The sequence below is a fragment of the Neodiprion fabricii genome, chromosome 2 (genome assembly GCF_021155785.1).
Source record: "Neodiprion fabricii isolate iyNeoFabr1 chromosome 2, iyNeoFabr1.1, whole genome shotgun sequence".
NCBI classification, from domain to species: Eukaryota; Metazoa; Arthropoda; class Insecta; order Hymenoptera; family Diprionidae; genus Neodiprion; species Neodiprion fabricii.
The window spans coordinates 320001-344605 of NC_060240.1; the positions used below are offsets into that span (position 1 = coordinate 320001).

The 24605-nt window shown below is 38.2% G+C and overlaps 6 protein-coding genes and 1 long non-coding RNA gene across 13 annotated transcripts in view; 5 read left to right on the forward strand and 2 right to left on the reverse strand.

Annotated features, from left to right (window-relative positions):
* Positions 1-369, forward strand: part of LOC124176099 (PHD finger protein rhinoceros-like) — a 10813-nt gene extending 10444 nt beyond the window's left edge. For both annotated transcript variants that reach the window (XM_046556945.1, XM_046556946.1), the window contains one exon: positions 1-369. This exon is cut by the window's left edge and continues 4876 nt beyond it. The gene's annotated coding sequence lies outside the window, so the exon portion shown is untranslated.
* Positions 370-501: 132 nt separating this feature from the next.
* Positions 502-2180, reverse strand: LOC124176113. Its single transcript, XR_006869302.1, has 3 exons — positions 2074-2180; positions 1751-1823; positions 502-1218 (listed from the first exon to the last, which is right to left on the reverse strand). It is a non-coding gene; the product is annotated as an uncharacterized LOC124176113 (long non-coding RNA).
* On the forward strand, positions 2133-5827 carry LOC124176109 (tyrosine-protein phosphatase non-receptor type 14). 6 transcript variants are annotated; one of them, XM_046556964.1, is made up of 8 exons: positions 2133-2184; positions 2350-2830; positions 3050-3420; positions 3569-3737; positions 3853-4014; positions 4198-4286; positions 4375-4600; positions 4683-5827. In XM_046556964.1, exons 3-8 carry the CDS (start codon positions 3071-3073, stop codon positions 5046-5048), a joined length of 1362 nt encoding a protein of 453 aa, XP_046412920.1. In that variant the 5' UTR covers positions 2133-2184; positions 2350-2830; positions 3050-3070; the 3' UTR covers positions 5049-5827. The 6 variants fall into 6 exon arrangements, with proteins under 6 accessions (XP_046412920.1, XP_046412921.1, XP_046412919.1 ...); XM_046556965.1 differs by having other exon boundaries at positions 2175-2196; XM_046556963.1 differs by lacking the exon at positions 2133-2184 and having other exon boundaries at positions 2185-2830.
* Positions 5340-8870, reverse strand: LOC124176107 (phosphatidylserine lipase ABHD16A). Its single transcript, XM_046556961.1, has 11 exons — positions 8588-8870; positions 8429-8482; positions 8031-8341; positions 7724-7896; positions 7515-7629; positions 7296-7431; positions 6904-7068; positions 6673-6800; positions 6253-6491; positions 6007-6158; positions 5340-5901 (listed from the first exon to the last, which is right to left on the reverse strand). Exons 1-11 carry the CDS (start codon positions 8663-8665, stop codon positions 5797-5799), a joined length of 1656 nt encoding a protein of 551 aa, XP_046412917.1. The 5' UTR covers positions 8666-8870; the 3' UTR covers positions 5340-5796.
* A 246-nt stretch (positions 8871-9116) lies between these two features.
* LOC124176112 (transmembrane protein 208) lies at positions 9117-12233 on the forward strand. The gene is made up of 5 exons (XM_046556970.1): positions 9117-9513; positions 9804-9962; positions 10541-10677; positions 11071-11155; positions 11875-12233. The coding sequence occupies exons 1-5, from the start codon at positions 9508-9510 to the stop codon at positions 12007-12009; spliced, it is 522 nt and encodes a 173-aa protein (XP_046412926.1). The 5' UTR covers positions 9117-9507; the 3' UTR covers positions 12010-12233.
* A 918-nt stretch (positions 12234-13151) lies between these two features.
* Positions 13152-19647, forward strand: LOC124176100 (nose resistant to fluoxetine protein 6-like). The gene is made up of 12 exons (XM_046556948.1): positions 13152-13632; positions 15356-15612; positions 15767-15987; positions 16079-16361; positions 17165-17325; positions 17423-17591; positions 17722-17918; positions 17999-18137; positions 18273-18468; positions 18566-18708; positions 18859-18992; positions 19209-19647. Exons 1-12 carry the CDS (start codon positions 13302-13304, stop codon positions 19240-19242), a joined length of 2265 nt encoding a protein of 754 aa, XP_046412904.1. The 5' UTR covers positions 13152-13301; the 3' UTR covers positions 19243-19647.
* A 643-nt stretch (positions 19648-20290) lies between these two features.
* On the forward strand, positions 20291-24503 carry LOC124176108 (alpha-1,3-mannosyl-glycoprotein 4-beta-N-acetylglucosaminyltransferase B). The gene is made up of 9 exons (XM_046556962.1): positions 20291-21813; positions 21956-22002; positions 22063-22373; positions 22458-22588; positions 22660-22767; positions 22871-23064; positions 23172-23308; positions 23379-23494; positions 23732-24503. Exons 1-9 carry the CDS (start codon positions 21280-21282, stop codon positions 23759-23761), a joined length of 1608 nt encoding a protein of 535 aa, XP_046412918.1. The 5' UTR covers positions 20291-21279; the 3' UTR covers positions 23762-24503.
* The last annotated feature ends 102 nt before the right edge of the window (positions 24504-24605 follow it).

Below are 24605 nucleotides of genomic sequence, written 5' to 3' on the forward strand. Positions count from 1 at the left end.
TAAATATACCTTGCGATTATTAAAGTAGAATACAGTTGGAACCAGTGTCGACGGTACCCTGACTATTATGTTATTAATTTTTTTTATATTTTTTTTTTTTACCCCTACATTTACCTATAACTTTGAAAATAGAGTCAGGTGGATTGTGACAGGCATATATGCGTGTATAATGAAAAAAGAACTTTATGTACCAATATATTACAGGTGTGTAATAATCGAAATATTACTATACTATAACAATTACTATCATTAAGTTACATATTGAATATCGATAAAAGTGATGACAAAAACATATACCTATATCTAGACATATTGTAAATGGACGTGTAATTCTAATGAAAATTAAACCACGTTTTGTTATAAATCTCATCACCTATTGAACTACCGTGTAAATGCAAATCGACTCAATCCCGAGAAATGGTTTCATCCGGGAATTCCCGTAGAAATACTCAGAAACTTTCGCGGACTTTCGATAACGATAGAATCGTGGAGTCGGCTCCTAAAGCAGTCATTGCGTCACCCTTTATTGTAGTTATTTTCTAATCATTGTAATACTGCGAAAACGTCCGCAATCTAACAATCATTTTTGATAATCATGAAGTCTTTAAAACTGCTTCTAATTATGTGAAATTTGAAAATCACGCCAGCAAGAATGTCTTGGGCTGGATTTTCACGGGCGTCAAATTCACGCGGCAGCGCCAGCAAAATGTGAACCGACGCAAAGGAAAATGCCGCTAGTCGAAACCGACGTAGTTAGGCTAATGGATCTCAATTACATTTTTAATCGAATAATTTAGCAGTCTGGGATTGTGAAAGAATGGGCAACATGAAGAAGCGAGATAAAGTAGCTGCGTGATGGCGTATTCGGACTCCGCCCAATCGATTCCTCTCGAAAAATTACGTCGATGTAGTGCATCAAATAATTAATTTACCTATTTTTCATAATCAGTAAAATTTTAATCAAACAAATCCAAAATCAAAAAACCTTGCTTTTTTTTAAATTTTATGAGTTCGGAAATTTTTCGTCTCAAAATCATTTTGCAGGACTGTTTTACCACTAATCGGACCCTGAGGAATGGGAAAGAGGCATCACAACGAGCGTAAGATGAAGAGCAGAGGTAATTCTTCTGGAAGGAAATCTTACGTTTTTCGGCTGTAACTCTTGATCCGTTGCTCGCAACATATTCCATAGAGCTTGGTTATAAGTTCTATAAACAGCTGTTCGAGATAAAAGAAAATAATCTAATTCATTCTCATTATTCTAGAATCGTAATACGTGTATGGCATTGAAATGAATCAAGTATAGATATCTTTTGTATTATTATTTACTGTTCAGAAGAAAGGCCCTGGACACACCGCAATATCTTCAGTATGGACTATGCGGTAATAAACGTGTGAAAAGGCATCTTAATTTTGCACGTGAAAATCTATCCTTATGATTACCGATGATAACATGTGATTCCATTTTTTTCGTATAATAGCAGTAGTCTTGTAATTTTTATGTAGTCGTATGTATAGTCAGATTTTAGCTTATTTAAAGCAGGGGGTCTTTTGTTATCACAAGAAAATTTGTGTAGTCTCTGTAGTCTACAAAAATCACTGTGTCACTTTTTTCTAAATGGAAGAATCAATATATGCGCACGATATATCGGCATAAGATGATTATTACAAGAAATGAGATTGCTGGTAAAAAATCCCCGCAATCAGCAGGTCAAAATCGCTATAATTTTTATATTTTAAATATAGTTACCCTCAAATACAGTTACCAATTTGAAAAGTCCCTAATATCCATGCATCCGTACGCCGTAGACGAACGTAATTTTCTGTGAAAAAACGAATGCAAATTATTAAACAAGTTGCTGTGATTGATGGTCTTACAATTAGAGGAAAAAGAAACGAAAAAATATCGCGGTTAAACATTTGGCCTGCTTGGCATTTTAGTGCGCGCGTGATTTTTGACGCGATCGACAGTATTGCACTGCATCGATCATGTGATTTTACCGCAAGAGCGTGAATTCGCAACTAAAGCTGATTCTTGTCTCGAGTCAAAAGAATTTACACGCGAATTGTCACATAAACAGCCTGCAATCGCGCATTCGATGATCCTAATTCAACCGCCTAATTGTAGGCAACTTTGACTGGGCCAGTGATGATTTGTTCTCGCTGCGGGTCCTGTGGATATTCGTCGGTTTTTCTGTGCTTCATTTCTTGGAAAACGCTACAACTAATAATTTGATCAGTGTCGTTTCCAAGAGAAAGCAATTCTGACCAGTTACGAGTGCTTCAGGCCTCGTGTTGAAAAGATAAACAGCTAAAAAAAACTGTGAAATATTTTTTATATTTTTGCAGAGGCTGATTTGGCTGATGCTACGAATATTCGAGTTCTGTTTTGGAACTTTCTGAGCACCTAATTAACCGAAAAGGTGGTTGAGTAAATTGTCTACGAAACAAAAATTTTACTGGTGAAAAATAAAATATATGTATAAATAAGACTGGAACAAAATAATGTGGCAAGATTGTTGCGCTATACTACTCAGCATCTTCAATATGGCAGCTGTTACTGTCCTTGGCCAGTGTTTTTGACGTTGATGATGAACGTGTATTTTATCAGATAAGGATTGAATAAGGTTTTTGTTTCGTGTACAAACATGTAGTGAGCTAAATATTCAGTGACAAATGACAACAGACACCAAACACCCTCACCTCAATTACTTACACCTCTGACATATGACAGAAGAGAGAGATACACTCGTCACGTATCCACGGTTCCACGGTCAACATTATCAAAGTTCTCGGACCAGCTAGCAAAAAAACTTCGTTGCGCCCAAGGGTAAGCTTCTGCCTCTAAATATTCGCAGTTTTACGCGAGCAAGATTTTACCCTTGAACATCATTATCAACCTGACTTAACCTAACCTAACTTAACTATAACCCATTCAGATTACAATAGATTCCAAAAATCAAGTGAAATCTGAGAGTTCCCAAAATACGTACTCGAGGGGCTCAATATTCATGGTTGAAACTATTTTGTAATTTTTCTTTGACCCTAGCTACTCATCACGCAAAGAAAAATGCCGTTCAAATTTCATCTAAAAAAAAGTCGACAGTACAATGTTATATCTAAGAATCAGTATGTAATTTGTGTCGAGCTTTTGGACACAGGATCAATAGAATGTACCTTGGATGTACAAAGCCTGGGCCACGAATGTCTGACCAATGTAGCGCAGAGGCTAGGTCTTGGACAGCCAGAATTCTTCGGACTGAGCTATATCTCTCATCATGGATCGCCAGCAACGCGCTGGGTCCAGATGGACAAACCTCTTAAACGGCAACTTGAAAAGGAAGCTAGAAGCTTTAATTTGCGACTTAGAGTTATGTATTTTATTACCGACGTCCAGCTCATACAGGATGAAATAACGAGGCAAGTCTGAAACCAATAGTAATGTTTTTACATCTCTCTGAAATTGGCACAGTCAGTTTCATTGGCAAATATTTATTAGTTTAAACTTGGATGTGAAATGATCGGAGTGGGTGTTGGGGCATGCTTGAGAAATTTAATCACATTCCAGGTATCACTATTATCTACAACTGAAAATGGATGTTATCGATGGTAGAATTCACTGTAACTCTAGAGAGGCAAGCACCTTGGCAAGCTATTCGATGCAGGCAGAATTTGGCAATTACGACCCTCAACGACACACCGCAGAGTACCTTCAGCAGTGCATACTATTTTCAAAAGTATGCTCAATCTGTAAATACATGTTACGCAACTATGAAAAATTTCCCTTCTTTAGATCCGCCGCATTTACTGAATCCATGCTGTTTCTTTTTTTCCTTCCTCTTTTATCATCAGAACGTTATACAAGCTGATTCTAGCGGGCAAGACTCATTACTTTCAGCAGCCATTGTTCGATACAAGAACCTTTCTGGTCTTACACAAGCTGCCGCAGAAGAACTTTATGTGTCTATTGCTGTACATCTGGAGGGTTATGGCCGAGAAACATTTGCTGCTAAGGTGAACAACTAGAATCTACAGTTGCGACATACCATTCAAACCGTCAAAAGTGACTTTGTAGCTAAATTTATTATAATAGTTATCGGAGTTCTTAGAGTGTTGTGTCGATGGCTCATTTCTGTCACACGACGTCTAGCTGGATAATAATATACGGATTCTAATGGAGCCATATAACATTTGCAGGATGATGCAAATAACGAAATCTTTCTTGGAATTTCAATGAACGGAATCATCATTGGGTACTCTAACGTGCAGCTGACATCATTTTACAGGTACAGTTTGTGGTATTCAAGTAATTTTTCATTATTTCAATGCTCAATCACTAGGACTCTCTGTAAAAAATCATAACTCATAACGCAGTTCTACCTGTATAATATGTTACAGATGGAAAGATATTAGCAATGTAATCAATCATAAAAAAACATTCAAAATCGAATGTCAAGCTGAAAATGAAGAACCCAAGCAGTTTCATTTTAGTGATGCGCGAACAGCGAAGTATGTTTGGCGATTATGTATATCTCAGCATACATTCTACATGCAACACCAAGAGTCTAATCTCGTCAATAAAATGAGTAACAGTCATCTAGTGAGTATCATGAATATATTTTAATCAATTTGATATTCAAATCTAGATCAATTGCTTTATTTAGACGCAAATTTTTTTCTAGGATCCTGATAATATTGATGTAAGAGATGAAATAAGAGACGTAAATATCGATAATGAAGCCAAAGCTACAAGTCAGGCACATTTCAATAGCTGCAATGATATATCCTCGTCGCCATTCCCTGTCGCTGCATCATCTATCAATATGGATACACTTCGTGCCTTACTTCCATCTTATAGACCGGCACCTGATTATGATACTGCCGTGCAAAGAAAATACAATACTGCCCCAAATGGTTCACATCACTATTACGCGAACCAATCGAATGTACATTCGCCCACACTTGCGCACGAAGTTTGTATGTCAACAATTATCAGCCCTGAATTATCGTCTCTACTCGGTAATGCAGTGAACAGAAGTAGATATTGATTAATGTAAACATACATTACGGGTATTTAAAAGAAAAATGTTGAATCATACAGATAGTTTGTATCAAGTGCCTCTTACTTCGGATAGTTTTGCAATCTATGTAATAAATCTTAACACGTCGTAACGCATCAAAACGCAGTTTTTTTTTATTTTATTTTTTTTATCACTAATCCACGTCATTATAACGCATACTGTAAATTATTCGCATTTTCATTATAATTTTAAAGGTACGATGAAACTGCTGTACGTTTTATCATATTTATTTATCAAGAATAAATGCTTGATTCAGGAAACTTAATATCGTTTTTTTTTTTATTTATTACAATTGCAACCACAATCAAATTCGACTGTTTCGTATAGAAAAAATAATGAAAACGCTTTATTCCAATTAAAAAATACATAAATAACCATAAGAATCCGACAACAGTTACCCTTCTCTTTCACAAACAAAATAGAACCACTAGATACTACAAAACTTCCATGAGATCTTGGCGCGCAGCATAGTAAACAGTTGAAAACTTCCTATACAAACACTTACTTCTCTCTAACAAAATTATACTGTCGATCTTGAATACTGTTCGCACTATTTATTAGATGAAAGCAATATATGCATATGAAAATAACCGACCAATTTTTGTAAATAAAGAAAATAGAGTTGTAAACAGCTAGCAATATCGGAAATTAATTAAAAGATTTGTTTATGCAAAAACCATACACAATAGAGGAAATTCTTCTAGTCTGTGACGTGCTAAGTTGACTTGGTGAGTGTTGCTGGGTCCCATCCAGGGTGAAAAAGCTCCTTGACCAATGGCGTACAATGCTGCGAGTGCTGATCTTTCATATATTTAGTTGCCTGAAATTAGAAAGAATCGTTTTCTCGTATAGATTCTATTTGCCAGAGATGTGATCAGTTTTCCCATACATGTGCAATAATTTCATGGTTTATATGTTTACTTACTAGAAATAATGTCAGCTTAAGCCTATCAGAAAGCTCACAACTTTCCCCAAGATCTGATGGATATGTCACGACATTACCCCGTGCGGTCAGATAATTCTTTATCATTGCAATACATTCTTCATCGTTAACTCCTGCCTGCTCAAGGATAGATCCTGTAAAAAGCATTGAACAAACAACAAGGTCAGATTTCATGAATCAAGGATAAGCGATGAACAGGTCTCAAGCTTCAATGTTTATGTCACTTACGTCGCGCGTGTGGGCTTGCTACAGACAGAAATTTTCTAAGTAGTGATACTTCTGGGGTGCTTTGAAGTACGTGCGGGTAACGACGTGCCAGTAGCTTAGCCAATAAATGATTACCACGATTCCACGTGACGTTATTTTCATCTACATTGTCTGTACCAGAATTGTTCTCTGAGCTTTCTGTAACTGCGCACACCATTTCATCCTCCGTTCGTCTTATCAACAGCACTGGACCATGATATCTGAAAAATACGTCTACGATAATAATGACGCATAAAAATAATTCAATTTCTGAAGGTATTTTGCATCAGGGTTTGCATATTATCTCGAGTTTCAGGGAAAAATGAAGATTCAAGGTGGGGGTCTTCAACTGAGCATAATTGAAAATAGATTCAACCTTGAGCACATCTCTAAAACATTAACCTGACTAGTTGTTCAGCAATATTTAAATTCAGATGTTCCCTGACTGTAGTACGGACAAGTCTTTCAAGTGGTCTTGGCATTCTTGAAATTGCAAGTGGCAAAACATCGTCAAAAGTTGCGTCAAGGACCTTGAAAAAATTTCACATCGATTAAAATTACAAACAGTTTGAAAGTTGGAAACTAAAAAATTCAGTTAATGAGAGATTGAGATTTTCAATTTTTGTGTAATACCACACTGGAAACAGAAGGATAGTGCATTGCTGCCCAAGTCGCTGTGTATCCTCCGATGCTCCAACCATACAGTATTATCTGACTTTCCAAGAATCCCAGACGATGGATGGCAAAGCCCATCACACAATCGATTCCATTCTGTTCTTGCGACGGATATGGCAAGCCCTGTACCGTAACTTTCGTTATTTATTATCAGGAATAAGGTAGATAGTACTTTTCTTTTGTTAGAAAAAGCGTTCAAAGTACTTGAGGTTCATTTCAAATTCTACCTGATCAACTAATCAGTATCTTATGGAATGCTATGATCCAAACAATGAGAAATATAGCAACACGATCTTATCTTTACGCATGGTGATGGGTAGTTTATAAGTGTCATATATTGTGATAGATACCGTGCTACCCCCAAAACCAGGGTGATTCCATCCTAGTACCGAGTAGCCTTTGCTGAGTGGCGTACCTAGGATTCCGATCTCATAAAATCCACAATTTCCTTCGCATGCTACAACTAGAGTATTGCCATGAGTTGACCTGAAAGTTTGGTAGTGAGATTTACATGAATTGTACACAGAAAACAGAATTGCACATCAATTTAGGGAATGAAAAATAATCACTTGTTACGTTGATCAACAAACATCGTGTCAATGTAATTTCCATCCACGGTAGCCAATTTCGATCTTGTCCCACCCCTTTTGATCAGATCAACTCTTCCTTGCAAGAGTGTAGATGCTCGATCAAAGAAAAAATTTGATCAGGTCAAGAGAAGGGAAATTCATTGTTATAAATAAATGTATGACGATTTACTTGACAAGTACATAGTTACCCATGGCATAATTTAGAATTGAGATGCATCCCGGGTACATAAGCTTCACCGCAAAGGTATGTGCTACAACATAGGAAACGAGCCTACATGGAAGGGCCATCAATAGTTCTCCTTGCCTACGAGCACTTTCGTTTCTATCCATTCTATGTAGCGCTTTTTTTAGATCTCGGTCTCTGTGAAAATTACAGGTATATCATAAGACAAGAAATGATGCTTGGATAGTTACATTGTAATCTCAATCGGTGAAAATAATCTGAACAATTTCTGAGTTGTAGCTTTGGTTCGTCGATAAACTGTAACTGCTCACCTGATCTCCTTGGGAAAATCAAAGTCAACCGGCCATGCCCAAAATTCAAAATCGTACTGAAGCAGTTGTCTTTTAGACTCGGAATCATAGCGTGCCTTGGCTTTGTTTAGAGTTTGAACAAACTTAATGTATACTGGATTTGTGGCTCTTGAGTAACCTCGAGCAACCAGGGAGGCGAATAAAATTACTCCTGCTCCAGCTGCGACCTTTGTCAATGAGCATATCTGGTCAGCCAAGGGGTAGCTGCGACGGTACATAAAAGTAGCTACAAACGGGATGGCATAGAGGCTGAACGACCACATCAAAGTAAACTGCCAGAAAAGGAGGATCAAAGTAGAGTTATTCAGTGTTGCAGCAATGCCTGGCTAGTTCTGTATAATACAATGCTGAGAACTTACGGAGGTGAGTATCTGATCGCCCCATCGTTCGAGATTCCGTGGCTCGTAGAGTTTCTGTAAATAAGTGGGAAAAATGTTTTGATAGTTAGTTATTCATAACCTAACCTAATTATCTTCCGGCTCTTAGCGCCGATTGCAAAAATTAATCACGTTACGCACGTCAATTGGTCCGGTGTCGTATATCTTGTACAAGCGTGGACTGAGCAAACATTTGAACAATATTCTAATTATCGACATTTCGTTCGAGTCAAGTCGATTTACTACTGGTATTACCGTCGTATTACCGAGTCATCAAGCCCACGACGGACTCTGGTCAAAGTCATCAAACTCTGGATATGTAGCTTGACCCGAAGGGGCAGGCAGGTGCGTACAGGCGTCTGCCAAATTTGTTATGTCATGAATGATGCAATTTATGACAGACAACTCCAGCGTTTACACCGCCAGGTGACGGCAGGGGAGGGGATAACCTCTTATTGTCGGACATTGTGTGAACTTTACGACGAACCGCGAAATTATAATATTATTAATCCGCATACGACTGAAAGGAAGTTAATCGTACTATCTTTGTGTTCATAAATTGCGTACGTAAACTATTCCGCAGAAAAGACGAACGAAAAAATAATCTTTGCGAGTCACCTGCTGTCGCAGCAGTCGCATTTTAATTCTAAATCGAGAGTACAGGTTCTACATTATTTTCGACTCGATGACTGACTTGACTGTATATCACGGTCTTCTGTATATTGCCATGATTTCCATTAACCTGTTTTGAATTCTCATCATCATTTATAAATAATTCAAATTGACGTAACTATAATCCACTTCTTTTAAGTTCATTAAATAGACTACATTGGCACTTGTACTTGTGAGAAGATAATAGTTCATACGTGAAAAGAAGACTGGCTTTTGTGTGACTCGTCTTGATATGAGAATCTAATCTCGATCTTAACCTTAAAATTTCTCCGCATACGAGACGTTCGCGACATTAAAGTGCAATATGGATGCATGATAACTCGACTGTTTCCTTGACATCATTTTTCGTAACCGTGAAATAAGTACCATACTCGTATCTAGATAAAACTATGGCGGTGAGTTAAGTTGTTATTTGAAATTACATTGTGATCTTATTTTTCTGTAAATTTGAATAATCTTTAAACGAATAAAAATTCATCGCTCACAAGATTACCAACAAATTTATGTGATTGCATACGAATTTCTCCATATACCTTTTTAAGAATTAATGGATAAGAGTCTAGTGGCACAATCTTACATCCCTGTTTTAAATTATGGCAGTCCAAACTTTTGATCAACTTGTTAATAGAAATTCAAAATATAACTCTAACGCTGCTAAGGTAAGGAACGCTGTTTTTCCTTTTAGCCACCCACGAAAAGCACTAAGGTAGCGACGAGAGGAGCCAAACAAATACTGGAAGAAAATGCATCGACCCTCAGTTTTTACAGAAACATGGTATTTGGAGCAGCTGGTATTTACCTCACAGCAATGATGGTCTTCTTTGCATTCACCACTTTTACTATTGTATGAAACATTCTAACGAGTCAACTAATCTACCTATTAATTTGATAATATCGTGTGCTTGGCGTACCTACAACACGTAGCTGGTGTACTTCATAGAAATTCGGATTCTGTGATATATAAAGGCTTATTTAATTTTCACATTATTTGCAGTGCTATTCGGTACTTTGTGTTACATTGTTTATAGTGGTCTAGCGCAGAGAATCTTGGAAATTCAAAGCACATTTTCAAGTCATAACGAATATTCATTATATTTTCACGTGACACGCTTGGCTGTATGATAGGTACTAGAATTCGGATAAAATGCGTTTACACAACTCCAAGACGAACTCGAATAATCGCAAACTCGGATAAAGCGGGCTTCGTTAAATCAGGGATCTACTATATTTGAAAAACTTTCAATAAACATACAATCCAACTTCCTATTTCACTATCGAATTATATTTAAGTATTATTAAGTTAAACACCCAACTGATGAAAATTTCAAATGACTAATTTTAAAAAGGTAGAGCTTCTTAAGAGAAGGTAAATCAAAGGTATATAATTCTTTTCTTCTTCTCTTCCTACTTTGATCATTTCAGACTTTGACAATATTAACGGGATTGATACACGTAGCTTGTTATCAATTCATGGCATATATGGCCCGTGCAAAGTATGCTGAATCTGGCCAGCTCATTGATTCAGGAGTTGACTTGAATATGGAAGGCGGAATCGCTGAGTGAGTGTACCACATTTTCTATGCACATCTATTATGCTAGAGATTCCCCAGTTTTTATATTATTTGATTATTCAAGTCTTTTCTGTGATACAAACGTATAATTGAAAATATTCGTTCTTGGTTTTATAGCTTTCCTTTTCTCATAATTGAGAATCCATTGCATTTCGGGGGAGTTGTATGAATGTAATTATTATTAACTCATAGTATTGTTTATACCAAGAATGTGCAGTATTTTCATCATTTAGCAAATCATTCGAATTCCGCAACACTTTGAATGTATATTGGTAAATTACTGTAGGTCAATGTAGGTCAATGTAGGTCAATACTGGTAACAAATAGATTATTATGGAAGGAATTTGCGATATCGACTTGACGAAAAATTGTCATTCGCAGGCACGTTAAGGATCTGATCATCCTAACGTCCGGTGTACAAGTGCTGTCTCTGATTTCAAACTACTTCTGGTTTTTGTGGCTATTGGTGAGTGTGATAGGAAAATTTGGAATACATTTTGTAATATACGACAAGTACGAGCCTCGCATATTTCATTTCTCTCGACCAGCGACGTTATTTTTTTTATCAAAATGAGCGGCCACGAATTCCTCTACGAGATTGAAGTTAGTAACGTTATCGTAACGAAACATTGGGGGAAACATCATTATTTTTAAAATTTTACTGCGATCTTTAAGAAACTAAGATTTCAAAATACGAGTCAGTTTTGTTTTATTACGGTTTACCGAATCTCAGATGATTCTAAAATCGCGACATAATGGTTTGTCTTCAGCATGAATCGTCACTGTACCGTTACTAACTTCAATATGATTTCTCACTGCACGTAGGCGTCATTTATACGCGTAATAAATCTATTGGTTTCTCATTTGTAATTCATAACCAGCGAGCTGACTAGTTCCAGTACTACCAGTTCAGAATTTTACAATTCCCGCTAACCGATGTACTCTGTTATTGTCCAGTTTTTTTTTTTAAATTTTTTTCTTCACATCGCTAATCGATTTAATTACTTTGGAGGTCACAATTATGGTCTAATAGTATCGTAAAAATAATCGCCAGTTCACGTCAGTATCACTTTGGAGATCTTCTGGAACTTGTTATTCATTCTCCATTTCCTTTTTAGTTTTTTTTTTACACTGCCGCCTTTTGTTAACTTCATTCTACCTATTGCATATTATACCCTTAAACAGGCGCCGCTGCGGGGGGGCTGGATGTTATGGACAAAAATACTCTCGCCGTGGTTTTTTGCCGCACCTCAGGAGCAGCCGGAGATTGACGAGAAAAAACAGCGCAAGATGGAGAGAAAAATGGCAAAGCGTCATTAATTGATTGTACGCAATTACCGTCAGCGGGGGCGAGGAGCGGGAGGAGGGGGGAGGGGGGGGGGGGGGAGGCAAATGCAAATACACGCAATATACAAGTCAATCCTGTTCAAGTTTTTTTTCCATTTTCAACTTTACATCAACCGACATGTATTATTAATGTACATAAAAATTGCAGCATGTTTGTTTGTTGTTCGTGAAATAAATACTTTGCTTTGTCATCAAAAGTTCTCAACGTTAGCCAATTGACATCCTAAACCGCAATCGCGTATGTAACTTAATGTAGCAGTATATAATATAAACTGTTGTACAGGAACATTGGAAAAAAAAAACATAATACCATTTTGTGACTACTAAACCAGTTCAACGTATAAGCTTACGGTTTGAAGAGGGCTGTTTCTCTAGCCTAAGATGGAACTTCCACAACGGTAGGCTTTTAAATTATTCATGCGTACATGCTCGAAATTTAGTCAAAGTTATCGTCTACGTGATAGGGTCAACAATCGCACGTGGATCGTCAGTTGAGTTAGGTTCCGCTTTTTTCTCATCAAAGGAATAAAAGTCGATTATTCCCTTAGGTGATTAACCCAACCACGGGTATAATCTTCAACTTCATTCCCTCGTTGCATAATGTGTTATTATTCAGGCAAACGACACGTATCGTCCGAACTATTTTATACTGATTCAATCACCGATGGTCTGAAAAACAACTAGGGACACGATTGATTGAACCGATTTATATATGCACATTCTATCACACCTAAATAACTATTCGCAGAAAGGATCATGCAGTAAAAAATGAACAGAAATGATGTAACTCTGACTGTTTGCACTAGAACGTTGTGTTGATATAATTTATACTATTCTGACGGTAATGAATTGGCTTGGTGTAAAATATTAATTAGGGACAGGAATTGATTCAATTATCTTATCGGTGAAGTGCTGATCGAGCAGCGAATAGCGTGGGCAATGCGATGCGACTCGAAGTTTAAGGTCGACCTCGTACATAAGTTGCATACTTTTCGTACGTAAACCGAGTTCTCTTACAGTGGATCATGTGACGCGTTCAGGCAGAGGCTGGTGATAAACTCGGGGGGTTCCACCACCTCTCATCCTTAGAACCTTTTGTCATATAAACGTCAAAGCAACAATAAACCCAGCTGTGTGTGCCTTATGCTCCTGCCGAGAACGCGCGAGTAAACTTACTGCTGGATTTCAAATTGATTGGACTGAAATTCGAAATAGCGTGTTAACGGTTCATTTGTATCGAAAAATTACATTTCACCATCACCGCAATGACTGGGATAGTTTTTCTACTGTGCATGTCGTTCGGCCTAATGAACGGTCCAGTTTTCGCCGATAAGAATAAATTGTCTAACGCCAGCTACTCGGAGAGGCAATTATGCCTGTCAACCAGCCTCGGATCGCATCAGACATCGCAAGTAGAGAACTCCGACGATTCCCAAAGGGCGGTACCGCTCTCTCGAAGTTCTTCGTGGTGGACCGACTTCCCCGTTCTGCCCTTGGTATTCGCTAATTCAAACACTATTCCGGAGGGTCCTTGCAGGAAACAGGTGCAACGGTACCTCAAGGAACTCGCCAATTCCACGCTGTGGGCCGTCCAGAGTAAGTTTATTTCGATAATTTCCAATCTTTACCGACGATGCGGGCAACGAGTACGATTGATTTTCCCAGTTTGAAAAAATTAGAAATGTGATGAATTAGAGGCGCTGCCTGGTGTAACGCATTCAAACTTGCTTAGAACCGAAAACTGGTGATAATAACAGCAGCTTAGCCGTCCATCTTTTCACTATTGTTTTTACGTGCATAACGAGGGGTTGATCATTCATCGATTTCATGTAGGTACACCTAATTTCAAGATTACAAAGATTTCAGTGATTTCAATAGATTTCAAAAGAGTTTAAAAGATTTCAAAAGATTTCGGATGATTCCAGAGGATTTCAAAGGATTTTTTCAAAGGGGAATTTCAAGAGATTTCAAAGATTATAGAAGATTTCAGAAGATTTCTGAAAAAGTGTACACCAGATTTCACCAGCGATTAACCCATTGCTTCATGCCTACGAAACCGCTATAGCAAACGCCTGATATTTCCCGCACCGACTATCAGTACAAGTTGTTGCACCGATGTATGTTGTATAATGAGTTAATAAAGGTTACTTAAATTCTCCCAACTCTGCGATGTATCAGGGGTTAACAAGCACTTAGTCCGAATTAATCAATCAATTCTTTGGAGTCGTAAATCGACCTTCACTCATACTGAGGATTATTTTTGTACCAATTAGCAATCGTTGAAGATATTATTGGTAATAAAAATTTTTAATGTAGTTATACCGATTGGTAAAAACTAGGAGATGTAAATATTCTTCGATACCTTTTGTGATCCTTGCGTAAGTTGGATCGTTATCGATGGAAATTTCAGTGATTACATGATATTTAATTTGATTTATAATTTCGCATCGTCATCGAGCAACGTTTGCATATTTTCATATACCATACGAATTACGCGCACCGCATTTATGAAACTGCAGAAAAACTAACAGTCAGACGTTGAAGTAATTACGACGCGACCATGAACTGGTTGGAGATGCATTTATACTTTTGATCCTTGAGCATCTCATAACTTTCAGCCTAAAAATGTAACATGATATGAATTGCGAACAATACGTGTGTAACTAAAGTATCACAATCTCGCTCTGCATCCATGCATAACATAATCTTGTACAAGAGTACAGGTATACCTTATACATATAACGTTACATGCAGATACCAAGTGAGATTATTCCTTGAAGTTTCCTCTTTAATTGAGTTTTTGCATATATTATCTGTACACATTTTATAAGTCGAACAACATCACACTTTTATTAATATTCAATTGATTTACACTATCTGACGTCAATGAAACTGGATGCAGGCCTCGAGTGCCCACAATAATTATATCTACGGCCAAGCACACGTAAATGTATGCAAATTGTCTGTTAATGGAATTAAAGAATAGAAGGTTCTCTGTGAATCAATATTATCCAACACAGTAATAAGTTCATGTGTCTCATTATCGTTCATTATCTTATCAAGTAATATTATAATCAGCTATATGTTTAGCGAAGTATGGAGGTGATCAACTAAGCAAGATGACATCACAAATTTGAACCATCGCACTTGGACGGTAGAATTTTTTTTGCTACGTACATACATCCAGTATTAACTACGACTGCGGTGAAGAATGTCAAGGGATAGTTATAAAGGTTGCTGAGAGTTTTCTGGCGAAAGAAAGAAAAAAAAAAACTTAATTGCCTGCATTGCATGGTCAAGTGAAAAAATACTATTTCAGTGTTCGACGCCTCAACGAAGCATCCAGACGGCGTGCTACACGGTCATACCAAACATTTGGGAAACTTCGACCAATGCTACAACTTACGAGCAAAACTTCCGCCGGATGAATTCTCTGACACTGAAGAGCCTGACGAGGTCGAGGGTCGCTACTGTTTGGTTCGCTTGCGTTACCAGCGGAAAGGTGTGGTACCGAAACGCCCGGAAATTTTCACCCTCGACTTTGACCCAAATCTATCCGTCTGGAACGCGATTGACGTAAGCGACTCTCATTACCAAGAGGATTCACTCCCAAGCCCTGCAGCTTTATCCAAGTGAATTATCAAATCAAAGTACACGCATAAGAGTCCCGTCCATCCTCGTACGTACATAGATTTATGACCCTACTTAAAATTTTATTTTGTTTCTACAGTACAGGGGAGACTTTCGCCGTGTCAAACGACACTCTGTGTACCTGTCGCTTTGCGTTCCGGCTAGCTGCAGCTCTCAAGATGTTGCGGCGGCGTTGACGGATCCTTTAAAGGAGTTGGCGGACGCCCGAGAAATAGACCTGAATGTTACAGTGAAGCCATCGCTTTGCCAAGCACGTAGCGATGTCCCCAAGGATTTCACCATGGGGTTAAAGGTTTTTCTGTAAGAGAAGTCAAAATTACTTTACGCTCTTGATATTCGGTGAGTGGATCGAGCCGACGAACAAGAACATAACGAACAATTTCCCATCCAGTATCATAGTTGTGGCGCTGTGCGTCCTCGTGGTAGCAGGCTCGTGGTACGACATCAGCATCTATTCTCTGAAGGAACCAGCCAAGGACAACGAACTCGGAGACTTCTTCCTCTGCTTTTCCGCACGACGCAACTTGCGCTCGATTTTTTTCACCGAGAGTTCTCATCGTGGTCTCGATTGCATAAATTTGATCCGTTTCTTCTTCATGGCATGCGTAATATTCGGTCACAGATTGATGCAGTACTACGGCTACCCGCTCGTGGAGTCAACGTACCTCGAAAAGGTCAATGCATGTGTCTCGTAGAAGTAATAAGACTGCATCGTACATTACGTACCTTATACTCGTTAACAAATCAAGTAACCGACTCGTGTGTAAGCCCTTCCCAGCTAGCACACTTATCCAGAGGCTGGCTGTCATTCGACTACAAAAAGTCGACTATTTATCGAATTAAAAAAATTTCGACGCATTGTTGGCATAAATGAGTAAAAACGTCGGCTATTATTCAATGGCTATGAATCATCAAAAAACTGGACTTAATTAAAGTTGACATGCGGTATACTTCATGTTTACGAATTTCCTCTGAAATGTCGAGTATAAGGTGATTCGACTAGACAACCCGTTGTCGCCTTATTCCACTTACCACTGGAAAGTCAAGTGAAGGTTTGTGATGTTTTACAGACAAATAATTGTTTATGTGAGCGCGTTCATTGTGCCGAATGAACGTCAACGTCTGGTGGCAGTCAGACTGACTAATCGCTACCTCATACTTGACGCCAGATGACTATTAGTCCACGTAATTAGCCAACTTGTAAATTATCGCCTTTTTGTCTTGACTGCTCACAGTCAACTGAAAACCTAATAATAGTTGGTGCCGAGTGTTGCCTTTACCACAACATTTCAGAGGACATTCGCGCACTCTTAGCCAGTGTACAGTGAAACGATAGGCTCGTAATATACCTATTCCCAGTTGACTTGAAATAGTTGACTGACAATTTCTGTCGATACTAAGTCAACTAACAGCCAACAGTGTGCTACCTGGGACGTTAACTGTGCGATTATCCGGTATTTTCGTTTCGCTCCATCAGGCCTACGCCATACCCTTTTCTTCGATAATATTCAACGGACCGATCATCGTCGACGGGTTCTTCGGTGTCGGCGGTCTTCTTCTGGCCTACGGTGTGCTTCGTGAACTTGATCGGAGTAAACGGTTGAATTTCACTGCGCTCATACTGATCAGATTTTTACGGTGAGTTCAACGTACGCATATGCAGGCTCTCATATTCATTAACTACACGATGATAAAGAAAGATCCAGAGATAAAGATTCGCTTCGTATCACGGCAGGTTGACACCTCTTTATATGCTAGTCGTCTTGTTCAATGCTACCCTGATGCCGATGATGGGATCCGGTCCGTACTGGGAAGCCAGAGTGGGTTTTGAAAGGGATAATTGCGCGAAAAATTGGTGGACTAATCTCTTGTATATTAACAACTACGTACATCCCAACAAGATGGTTAGTATTGCGACGTTCCAGATGCTCTCTGATCTTCACCATTTTGTCGCAGTCAATGCGTGCATTCTGTTGATCGGACCATAGGTCGTAAGAAATTGACGTGTAACACCTGCTCTACGCTTTTTCACAGTGTATGTTTCAATCCTGGTATTTATCGGTGGATTATCACCTTCACATCATGGGACTCTTTGTCTTATGGGCTTATTGGCAACTTCCGAGAAGACTGGGCTACCCGTTCCTCTGTGGTTTGATCGCATTGGGCATTGCCATTCCCTTCGTCATTACCTATGTTCAGGACCAGCAACCATTATTCCTAGGATTGCCTTTGTGAGTAAAATTCACGCCTAGTGACGGAACAATTTAATCATAATCGTAGCCACATCATACAATTCTTTCTCGTCTTCCAGCATGCGGGAAACTAGAAATGATCCGTATTTCGTCGGTCACTATATTAAATCACACATGAGAATTGGTCCCTACATGGTTGGCGTATTGGCTGGGGCAATTGTCTACGACCATAAAGATGCCACGTGGAGGCTCCCCAAGGTAATGATATTAAGAGGAAAAGAAAAAAGAAAACTTGACGACGAGAAATTGAATCCTTGATCATTTCTCTTCCACAAGGTGTCGTGCCAATACTACTGCCATTCATGTAAAAAAATATATCATTCTGCATTTCAGGGTTGGTCACGATTTCTTTTTATTTTACTGGCAGTCGGATTCACTGTCATTAGCCAGTATTTGGCTACCAAGTATTTCGACCCCAATAGTGAGCTGCATCCACTTGAGACAGCCGCCTACGCTGGGTTCCACAGAGCAGCGTTTGCTCTTGGAGTATGTTCGATCGTTGTTCTGATCACAATTGGGGATGGTTTGGGTAGGTTGGAGGATCTTGCAGATTCCGAAACGCGATGGGAATTATGTTTTGCTTGGATATACAGGATGGTCAAATGTTTCATTCGTTACATTTTCAGACTTTCATTACAACTTTATGACACCACGCTGGGTCCCACCCCTTGCGAGACTCACTTACGGTGCTTATCTTGTCCACAATATTAAGCAATCCTACGACGTCGGTGCTACTAGAAGCCCTCGCATATTTGCCATTAACAGCTGCGTAAGTTATGTTTCACTCGATACATTATATGTAATGCACGTTATGTTGCCATTCATACGTAATTGCGTGGTAGCATAGAGTTGACTTTTTCTTAACGACATCGTGTATTGCAAAACGAACGAGCAAGTTTTACAATTTTCCACATTTCAGCTCTGGGAATTCGTGCCAGACATGGTCTACACCTTTGGTATATCTCTGCTGCTGTCGGTGGTTGTCGAAGGGCCGATACGAAAGATTGAGAAGTTCATACTCACGAAACGACCAACCAAATATCCCGCGGAAGCGTGAGTGTCTTTACGAGAAATATAAATATAAATAATCCATCTTGCATAATACGATAACCGGGTCGGCAAAAGTTCCACCTTCTTGGTACTAGCTGATATAACGGTATATCAGATATAAATTTCACTATTGCTACTCGACATTGATGACTGGCGTAAAAATTTAGAACATTGTCGCTCTAACTACGGTACAATTGCATCTTATTTTTTTATTTTCAGATCGAATTCCAACGGCATCAAAAAGAGCAACTGAAAATGACCAAAGGCTATAATTATGCGAATTGCCGCTTTGCATATTGTACAATATATGTATAGGTAAACTCGTGGTTGGTACATCGATGTTGTAGTGTGAATGCTTGCATATACCCTAGTTTGTAATTTCGTATCATGTTATTTTTGTACATAGAATCATTTATCTCGATTACCATAGGATTTTTATCTTATACAAATGTCACGTTCTAGTGTTATACCCTGTAATACATGTGATACTTACAGGATTTGGGGTGACCTAGAACAAAGATGTGAAATAAAATTTCATAATCAAGTAAGTGGATCGTAGTAAGTTGACACCGAGAAAAACAATTTACATGTATCAACAAAAATAAATTTGTAGTTGTTAAGCTTGCACACGTGAAATTAAACAAGTGCAGAATTGTAATCAAATGTATACAAAACTGGGGGGTGAATTTGTGAAAGTTCTGTAAATTTATTCGTTAGTTCGGAAATTTCAATAGACGAATAAAAACAAAAGGAATGCCAAAGAAAGAAGAAAACAAATACCGTATTACGCGAATATTTTGATCACCATTTGCTGATTGATCTACAAAATTGTGCGAAATTTTCGATTGCTTGCATCACAAGGTGGAACCGTAAATGGCGTCATGAACAATTTAAAACAAATGGCAACTGCGGAACGTGATGAAACTGGAATCTGGTTTGGACATCGAAGATGCAAGTAGCGATAAAAAAAACTTTTACCTTGGGTTGCTTTAATGCGATCTACGTGGAGCTAAGTACCTGATTATTCATATCAAGATCTATACGAATAAAAGTACAATACTAGGCTATAAAACATATATATCCGATATGTGTACTGTTCGATATTCAAACACGAAGTGCCCACATTCTTAAAATTGTATGCAATCCACGTAAATATAATATCCTCTACCTTTACTATAATATCGTAATAATTTTTCACAATGATACAGTCAAGAGTAACATAACACGAAATGATGCAGTTTGCAAATTAAACAAATACGCGCTTTTGTCTCTGGCGCTCGCCATATTTGAACCTGGTGTCGCGTCAAAAAGGTGTGGACTGAAGGAACGTTTACGGAAGAATTAGTGATAGTCATAAAATTGAGCGCTTAAACATGAATATTACACAGTAGATGCGACACTTAGCGTGTTTAGATTTAAAAATTTGCGTTCATTAGTACGATGCATCGTGTCAACGATCCCGACAACACGTGTGTTTGTGTTGCGTAAATTTGAAGCGTTTCGTCGTTGGTGGTTTCATACGCAAACCGTTTCAACTTGACCGCGTTAATTTAAGGTAAAAAGGCTGGCAAGGGTAACGTGAACTGCCGATTGCGCACATACGTGTGACCATCGTAACTTGACAGTTGAAAAAGGCATGAGTGGTAAACAAGGTCAGGGAACTGTGCACTCTGCCACACCTTGTGTTCTATGGCCGTATAGTGGTTTGAAGGTGTGAAATGACGGTTTGAAACAAGTGAAACAGCGGTTACAAAATCGTGCAATATAACCTAAAATCAAGGATGAGTGCAAGAACGACGGTTACGATGATCGAGCAAGACTGCAGCGCTGTAACGTGTAAATAGCACCGTAATGCTGGATTGCAACGATGTTTCACCACCGGGTTAGCTTGCAGTAGCTAATTACAATAACCAAGCGATATTTTCCTGTTTCATCGAATCGATATACTCATGTATTATCGTTCCGTATTACAATAATTTTTTTCATGTTCAGAGCGACGTTCATGGTTCTTTGAGGTTATGTGAATGGAGTTTTAGTTTCTTACTTTATAGTTAGAACCCGCAGCCAAGTACTTAAATCTATAGTAATGTCACGGGATGCAAGAGAGAAACTTATTTTCCAAAATAACGGCGACTCTAGAAAATATGAGTTGAGGGTTGATGTTCAGACCTAAGCAACTGTGCAAGGGTATCGAGTTTTGAAACTCGCTCGCTGTTCGGAAAGTGGCCTAGAGACACGATTGTTTCAAAGCTACAGGTATGATCGTTGCGCCAGGCAAAGTATAGAAAGGATGGTGTCGAACGTCGTCACCCTGACTCCGATACGGCGCCGCTGTCTCTTCCTTCTCATTGTTATATTGGTGCCCTGCTGTATACTGAATCTCATATCTTCACCTGAAATGCATGAGGAAACTTCCCTGCAGAACAACATAGCGGAGTTGCACGCAAAGCTCCAGCACCTCAACGCCAAGTACATGAACAGTCAGGAGGAGATTAATTTGTTATCGCATCAGCTGTCTCAACTCTTGGACAGCAGCCATACTCTTCCTGATATCCAGTTTTTGATCAACAACGGTAGCTCCAACAACACCAGCATCAAGTTACCGTCGATTTACAATTTTTTGCCTCATTTACTATACGATGCTAATAGCCTTCGTCCAGCCTTCTTTCAAGGTAAAGGTCGCACTGGAGCCAGTGTTGTGCTCGGTGTTCCAACCGTCAAGAGAGAAGTTCAAAGCTACCTGCTCGCCACGCTTAAGAACTTGATCGATTTCATGAGCAGTTCAGAAGCAGCTGAAACGATTATCGTTGTATTCGTAGCTGAGGTGAGAGGATACTATTTATAATTTGTAAAAGCAAAATTTGTTAATGGAACAATTCCTGTATGATTATGCGACAATTGGATTACAAATATTTTTTACTGATGGTTTTTTTTTTTTTTTTTTTTTTTTTTTTTTTTTTTTACAGACCGACTTGGAATACGTTGCCTATGTTGCCAAGCAAATAGAGGTTCAGTAAGTTGAATCAGCAAATCATATTTACATTATTCGTCATGTGAATACTTGTTTCATTAGGTTCCCCGAAGAGTGTGAAGTTGGACTAATAGAGGTGATATCTCCATCTACGCACTACTACCCTGATTTGAGTAAACTTCGTGACACGTTAGGTGACAATCACCAGCGTGTCGTTTGGAGGACCAAACAAAATCTAGACTTTGCATTTCTTATGTCGTATGCTCGTAATAAAGGGACATTTTACGTTCAACTAGAAGATGATATACTGGCAAAAAAGAGTTTTATAACAACCATGAAATCTTATGCTTTGCGCAAAATTAGTTCAAGGGAGGAATGGTTTGTACTTGATTTTTGCCAGCTGGGTTTCATAGGTACATTCAAATGCTCTACTTAAAATTAAAGTCATGTAATTGCCATTTTTCGGTCCCACTTACCGCTAACCGTTTCTGTTATAGGAAAAATGTTCAAATGCGTGGATTTACCTTGGCTTGTACAATTTATCTTGATGTTTCACAATGACAAGCCTGTGGATTGGTTGCTAGATCATCTAGTGTCTACAAAGGTTTGCAATTTGGACAAAGACAGTGTAAGTGTTCAATTGAATTCATAACATCGTTAATGGCAATCTAATATAATGCTTGGATTTTTACATTGCAGAAACATTGTAAGATGGCTAAAGCTGAATTATGGTTGCACTACAAACCGTCGCTCTTTCAACACATCGGCACTCATTCTTCGTTGAAAGGAAAAGTACAAAAACTAAAGGTTTGCAGGCAATTCGATAATATTGGTCGAAAGAAAGTTTGTCCAAATCGCGTGATAATTATACATGAGATTTCATTAATTTTTGGTTATTCTTCATCAACAGGACAATCAGTTTGGAAAAATAACGCTGTTTTATGGGCACATAAATCCTGACGCGACAGTGGAAACGCAAATAAAGCCCTATAAACAATACACCTTGCAAAAAGCATACAAAGGCGAATCATTCTTCTGGGGGCTTTTGCCGCAGCCGGGAGACCATTTGCGTTTCAAGTTCATTAATCCAATTTTTATAAAGAAGTGTGCATTTTACTATTATAACTTTATATGATACTGTATTCGATTACATCATTCAAACACGAACTGAACTTAATGTCCAACTTTATTATGAACAATATTTTCCACAGATATTTGTTCCGTAGTGGGAATGCGGAGCATCCATTGGATCGATTTTATAACACTACTGTTGAAGTTTTGCCTGCAGATTTTGTATCGATCAATAGAAATGCAAACAACGTTACGGAGGATGGTTACATCATCATAGGTGCTTATACCGTACCTATTACATTGCCTGAACAGAAATATTATTAATCACATTCGATATTTTTCTCTAGGTAAATTTGATACGCTCGGAGTAGCCGAAGGTACGGTGGACAGCAGTTTAGGCAAAATAGCGGTATTACGTCTGACTGTTCATAGCGAGAGTGACAACTGGGCTATTCTTTCCGAGGTGCGTAAAAATCATATCCTTGCATACGTGCAGTTTGACTTTACTGTTTGTTTTCGGCCTCATGATTTGAATTACTCAAACCATGAGGAAATACTTGCATATTTACCATAAACTGATACGTAATGAGTCGTTTTTTAGTAATCGTCATTTAAGGAGATGGCATTTGTCAGTTTGCAGCGTTTTACGCTTATTTATCATATTCGAGATCTAAATGAATTTTTTCGTAATTACACGCAGATACACATTGTGGAGGAGCAGCCGAGCTGACACGCAGAAGGAGAATCTCGCCGATTTTTTCGTTACTGAACTCATTTATTACACATAAACACATATACAAATAATTTATTTACATGCCAGATATATGTATACCTATAATAATATTTCGTATGTATTTCGCACCAATGTATAGTATTTTTATTCTGAAGAGGCAAAAAGTGATTGGAAATATGTATACATATAACAGATTTACATGTGTATGTGCATATATATATATATATTACAGATATAATTCTTAATGTTGATGTAGATAAAAGATTCTATGATGCGTTTAATTTCCAACACATGTTCGACACGTACTTAGGCGACATAAGGTACAGTCGTTTGTTGCATATAATTTTTGAGATTTATTTATTTCTTACTTATTTTATTTTGTTTTACATTATTGTGGTTAATTTTGTCTGGATATTTTATGATCTGTATGAGAAATTGCATTTTCTTTCGCCATTCCGAGTACCCGATGTAGGTATTTGGTGATTATACAACTGTACATATTATGTAATTTCGTTAACAGTTCTTGATAGTTTAATAATCGCAAACAATATTTATTGCAGTTTTTGCAAAAACAGTTTTTATGTGCGTTAACAATTGTCTTTCACGAGATCTGAACAAAAAATTATATGGATGTATTTTAATAAGATTAATTGAAATTTTATGAAGATAAGATGATGTTTGGAACAAAGCTTATATTGAATAAACCACTTCTCTACTGTGGATAAATTTTATGCTTCTACACTTGACCTCTATAATTATTATTTTCGTACATCTCCCGATCCTCCGACTTTTATAACTGACGAAAATTTAGGCATGTACCTATCCCTGCATTTACCAATGA